Below are 6,017 nucleotides of genomic sequence, written 5' to 3'. Positions count from 1 at the left end.
GAGAGGCCTTTTGAGGAGGCAGAGGTTTATGGTGTAGCAAGGAAAATGGTCATAGACAAAGCGCCTGGTCTGGACGGTTTCTCTATGGGATTCTTTCAAACTTTATTGGGAGGTAGTGAAGGAGGATATAATGAACGTGTTCCATGAACTATTCTCGGCTGGAAAATTTGGAAAAAGTCTAAATGCCATGTTTATTACATTGATTCCTAAGAAGATTGGGGCATTGAAGTGAAAGGATTTTAGGCCCATTAGTCTCGTCAATGGGGTATACAAGATGATTTTCAAGGTGCTTGCAAATCGCTTAGGGGAGGTCTTGAGAAAAATCATCACGAAACTATAAAATGCATTTGTAAGGGGCAGACAAATTCTGGACTCAGTTCTTATCGCCAATGAATGTTTGGATAGTAGATTAAAATCTGGCACCACAGGGATCCTATGTAAGTTGGATATGGAGAAGGTCTACGATCATGTAAACTAGGACTTCCTACTTATTGGGGAGGTGCGGATTTGGGGAGAGATGGTGTTCATGGATTGGATGGTGCATTTCAATGGCGAGATTTTGAGTTTTGATAAATGGCAGTCCGGTTGGTTTCTTTAGTAGTTCCCGAGACCTAAGACAAGAGGATCCGTTGTCCCCACTCCTCTTTGTCATTATTATGGAAGCGCTTAGTAGGATGATATCGACTTTGGTCATGAATGGCTTTGTGGCCGGCTTCTTAGTGAGTGATCCCATTAGGGGTCTTATTAACATTTTTCACTTATTGTTTGCAAATGACACATTAACATTTTGTGAGGCAGACCAAAACCATATACGGGCACTGAAGGCACTTTTACTCTGTTTTGAAGCAACGTCCGGTTTGAGAGTGAATTTTGATAAATCAGAGTTAGTGCAAGTCGGAAGCAACATTCGGCAATTGGCTAGCACGCTTGGATAAGGTTTCTTCTCTTCCAATGGATTATCTTGGACTTCCATTGGGAGCTGCCTCAAGAGCTATATCAATCTAGGATATAGTGATAGAACGAAGATTGGCAAGATGGAAGAGGTTGTACTTGTCGAAAGGTGGCCAGATTACCTTAATTAAGAGTACTCTTTCTAATTTACCAACTTATTTTTTGTCTCTATTCCCTATTCTAGCTAACGTGGCGGCCCGGATTGAAAACTTCACCATGATTTCTTATCAAGTGGTATGGGGGATGAAGTTAAATTCCATCTAGTCTGTTGGGACAAGGTATGCACTGCAATCTCCTCTGGTGGGTTGGGAATTAGAAATATGAGAATTTTCAATCAGGTCTTACTTGGGAAATGGTTATGGAGATATAATGTGGAAGTTGGTGGTTGATTGCAAATATGGAAATCTGTTGGGGGGGGCTGGTGTACTAAAGAAGTGAAGGGGGGCTTATGGAGTGGGAGTTTGGAAGCATATCAGACGAGGTTTGGGGGTTTTTACTCGCCATACTAAACTTGTGTTGGGAGCAAGCTCTAGTATAAAATTTTGGAGCGATATTTGGTGTGAAAATAATGCGCTAAAGGACTCATTTCCTTCAGTTTTTAGGGTTGTAGGTGACCAAGAAGCTTCAGTGGCGGATCTTTTAGTGTTATCGGCAGATCATGTCCAATGGAACATCACGTTCAATAGGGCGGCACAAGATTGGGAAGTTAGTAGCTTCGAGGACCTTTTTAGCCTATTGTATTCCGCGAAACCAACTAGCCAATGAGTTGACACGGTGTGATGGGTACCCGCAGGTAAGGGCATATTCTCGGTTCGATCCTTTTACAAGTCCCTCACACACTTACCGAATAATCAGTTTCCATGTAGAAGGATTTGGTGGAATAAGACACCTCCTAAAGCGGCATTCTTTATTTGGATTAGCTTCCCTGGGAAGATTTTGACAAGAGATAACCTGAGGGAAGATTTTGACAAGAGATAACCTGAGAAAGAGTAGGGTGATTATACTAGACTGGTGTTGCATGTGCAAGGAATCCGGAGAGACTGTAGACCATCTCTTGCTACACTGCAAGGTTTCTAGAGCATTGTGGAATGAAGTGTTTGGCCGTGTAAAGGTTGGGTTATGCCCGCCACAGTGGTCGACCTTTTGGTTAGCTAGGCACATCCAGGAGGTATTCCACAAATCAAAGCCGTGTGGAAGATGGTACCTATCTGTATTATTTGGTGCTTGTGGCATGAGCGTAATGACTGAACATTTGAAGATAAAGAGCGGTCAATAGAGGAACTTAGATTTTTCTTTTTTAGAACTTTATTCTTATGGGCCATAGCTGTAAACTTTAATGACCTAGATTTTCATGATTTTCTTGCTTCCGTTGCTGCGACCTAGATAGGTCTTATCTCTTGTATACCAACTTGTGTACTTGGGACTATGCCTATCATCAATACAATCATTTACTTGTAAAAAGAAAAAAAAACTACTTTTCTAGTAACTGGTTCAAAGCACGAAACAGTTACCAACAAAATCTCTAATTCCCAATCAATTATTATCTGTCATTTCTTTATTCTTTACTACCTGGTGGGATTAAGAATCGCCATAGTGGCCGCCTCTGCATTCACTTTTAGTATTTTAATCTTTGGCCCATTTTCTTCTTAATTCTTTGTTACACAGCCTTTAGTGATTACAAACAATCTCTTCAGTTCCAAAACCTAAATGAGGAGAAGAGAAATATCCGTATGGAGGTATTTTTTTATAGCTTTATGTGCTCTATACTTAGCTTCACTTTTACCTTTTTTGGTTGTTCTCATTTTGGATTTATATTCGAAAAATTACTTTTATAGGTTATTAGGGGTGGCAGAAGAGTTGAGATATCTATATTTGATATTGTTGTCGGCGATGTCTTGCCTCTCAACATTGGTGATCAGGTACATGTTTCTCTTTTGTTCTTCTTGTTATGTGTTACAATTGTGCTTAAAGTGTTAGTCGATGTGACCTTCTAACTCTTTCTCTAGGTCCCTGCTGACGGAGTAGTAATTTCTGGTCACTCTCTCGCAGTTGATGAATCAAGTATGACTGGAGAGAGCAAGATTGTGAGCATTCCTACCGATCCTGTAGTTTTAATTTATAAATCTATTTTTTTCTTTTTTCAAGCGTACTTTTTTGCAGGTTCACAAGAATTCTGGACATCCATTTCTGATGTCTGGCTGCAAAATTGCAGATGGTAGTGGCACCATGCTGGTAAAATAAGATTTACTTAGCTCTTTCATTTTCTTTGTTTATCACTATCATGATATTCTTAATTGTGTGTTGTGTTAATCTTCTCAAGCCATATGTGAAGTCAAAACAAGCTCTTTTTATCTTTTTATTAGTTTATGCTGTATGTCCTAATAACTTTTTTTCCAGTATAGTTGGCTATGCCTATTAATATAATTTTTACTTGTCAAGAAAAAAAATGTCTAGTAACTTTTAGGACCATCAACAAGATAGTTTGATGTGGAACAATGGTGCAATATCCAGATCAAACCATTTGTAGAAAAATAAAAGTCCTCAGTTTCCTAAAAAGTCTGACAATTAAAAGCTGCTCTATCAGTCACCCTCTATGTTTGGATGGCTACATGCATTCCCTTTTTATGAAGCCATACGTATATCATGATCTCACATGGATGAGTCGGTTTTAGCTTCTATATATTTTATATATGATTGTTCTTATTCTCTTAAAGAGCGGCATGGCTGTTCATTTTAGAAACCACTTCTAAAATTAAATATCTAGTTATACTTGCCATTCCAAACAATGAAACTGTTTTAGTAGGGTGTGAAAATCGACGCTATCGGCACGGTTTTTACCAAAACCGTCGCCAACCGATGCAGGGGATTTGCATGGAACAATTGACTGTACCGGTCGATGGGGAGGAGAAATATTGGCCATATCGACTCCAGAGGTTCTCTGGCTGAGAGAGAGAGAGAGAGAGAGAGAGAGAGGGGAGGGGAGGGAAAGAAGATGATCTTAAATTAATATGTTATGTATAAAACAACGTCGTGTACACTTTAGGTATAAAACGATGTCGTTCCACTTAAACTTAAGTGGAACGACATCGTTTTAATAAGGTATATATAAAAAAATATATATTTATTTAATCGGCAGGTTCGGCGGTTTGAACCAGGTTCAAACCGGAACCGATCCGGCCGATGTTGGTTTTATCTATTTTATGCTGCCGTCTGACCAGTTCGACTCTGGCGGCTGGGCTCCGTCGGCATCGGTCGGTCTGGCCGATTCCTGTTCACCCCTACTTTTTAGTTGACTTGCTAAAGTAAGTTTTTTTTATAAGTTCAACTTGCTAAAATAAAATATCTTGTCATTCTCCCATTTTCTGTCAGCTTGCTTCGCCGCCTACATATTTTATATTTTCCTTTTTATTTAATTATTTATATATGTTTTAGGTAACTAGTGTTGGGATCAATACTGAGTGGGGATTACTCATGGCCAGTATTTCAGAAGACACTGGTGAAGAGACGCCATTGCAGGTCTGCTATTTTATCTATTTTTTTTTTTTCTCATAGCTGCATCCTTTGCATGTTATGTTTACTTTTAAATGACTTGCTATAGGTACGCCTAAATGGTGTTGCGACTTTCATTGGTATGATTGGACTTTCGGTAGCTGTTTTTGTCCTGGTTGTACTTTTAGTCAGGTAAACATTTGGACTGATCTCTCTCTCTCTCTCTCTCTCTCTCTCTCTCTCTCTATATATATATATATATATATATATATCTTTCTCTGTCTGATAGTGAAGTATAATGGATGACCTATTAAATTAAATGTATGCAGATATTTTACCGGCCATACCAAAACCACAAATGGAACGGTTCAGTTTAAAGCAGGCAAAACAAAACTTGGTGATGCAATAGATGGGGCCATTAAGATTGTTACTGTTGCTGTATGTGTTTTTCTATTTTTCCAATTTTTAGTGTTTCATGGGTAAATATGTACTTATAAAATGTATAGAGAAATTTATTGATCTATAACATATGTTTCAATGTTGTAGGTCACCATCGTAGTAGTTGCAGTGCCTGAAGGGCTTCCGTTAGCTGTTACGTTAACGTAAATCTGCCTGGCCTTCATTTATGTGTAACCTGGTTTCGTTTGTTTTCCATATTTGTGGGAGTTATATCACTTCCAGCTCAGAATGCCTCATATTATTTATCTAGTTCCTTTTCTCTAATCATTGCCTTTTTAATCTTTCCTTCATCTTGACCCATGCTCTTTATATATTTTTCCTCGATCAAAACTAAAGAAGCATGCTTTTTGCACAAAAATTCGTGCTTTACGCACTCTTTTGGTGACTGAAGCACTTTGGCCTTGGCTCTTTGTGCTTAAGTATGCTTCAACTAGCATTTTTCCATATACGACAAACTATATGAGATCATCTTCCACAATCCTTCACTCTTTGCACAACTCAACTTCCCTTTTCAACATATCAAAAGTTCAGCCTCTCTTTTCCTCTTCCCAAATTTTGCAACTAATGTATTGTTTTCTTTGACTATGACACAGCCTTGCCTATTCAATGAGAAAAATGATGGCAGATAAAGCCTTGGTATGCAATGATGGAATTTTCCATGCTTGTGCTTACGTTATATTTTTCACCAAACACCTGTTGTGTGATTGTTAGTATATTTTCATAACAGAAGTGATGTTTCAGGTGCGAAGGCTTTCTGCATGTGAGACCATGGGCTCTGCCACAACTATTTGCAGTGATAAGACGGGAACCTTAACTTTGAATCAGGTGAATTATTAAGTAGTTGGTACCTATTAAATAAAAATTATTAAGTTGTGTGATTTCATCTATTACTGCTCAAAAGTGCCTTTTGGTGGTAGAATTGTTTTGGTTGATAGTTAATTATAGACTTTTGGAGTGCACTGGATCTGTGGGATCTGACAGAGTTGAAATATTGAAATACTTTTTTTTTTTTTTGATATGTAAGATATAAATTTTATTAATGAAAAAGACCAAAGCCATGTACACAGGAAGTATACCACAGAACACCTAAATACATTCTAAGAGCGATGAACTAAAGA

General features: G+C 38.2%; 1 protein-coding gene across 1 annotated transcript; it reads left to right on the top strand.

Moving 5' to 3' along the window:
- The first annotated feature begins 2,611 nt into the window (after positions 1-2,611).
- Positions 2,612-5,736, top strand: LOC109018611 (calcium-transporting ATPase 8, plasma membrane-type-like). Its single transcript, XM_035691545.1, has 10 exons — positions 2,612-2,687; positions 2,787-2,870; positions 2,958-3,035; positions 3,112-3,183; positions 4,384-4,467; positions 4,550-4,632; positions 4,770-4,878; positions 4,987-5,042; positions 5,493-5,535; positions 5,641-5,736. Exons 1-10 carry the CDS (start codon positions 2,682-2,684, stop codon positions 5,734-5,736), a joined length of 711 nt encoding a protein of 236 aa, XP_035547438.1. The 5' UTR covers positions 2,612-2,681.
- Positions 5,737-6,017: the final 281 nt, after the last annotated feature.

Source organism: Juglans regia, chromosome 7 (assembly GCF_001411555.2).
Source record: "Juglans regia cultivar Chandler chromosome 7, Walnut 2.0, whole genome shotgun sequence".
NCBI classification, from domain to species: domain Eukaryota; kingdom Viridiplantae; phylum Streptophyta; class Magnoliopsida; order Fagales; family Juglandaceae; genus Juglans; species Juglans regia.
This window is presented reverse-complemented; position numbering and strand designations above follow the sequence as displayed.

Coding starts and splice junctions, on each gene's coding strand:
- LOC109018611 (XM_035691545.1), top strand. Junction 4,468..4,549: donor GTGAAGAGACGCCATTGCAG/GTCTGCTATTTT, acceptor GACTTGCTATAG/GTACGCCTAAATGGTGTTGC. Junction 5,043..5,492: donor CCGTTAGCTGTTACGTTAAC/GTAAATCTGCCT, acceptor ACTATGACACAG/CCTTGCCTATTCAATGAGAA.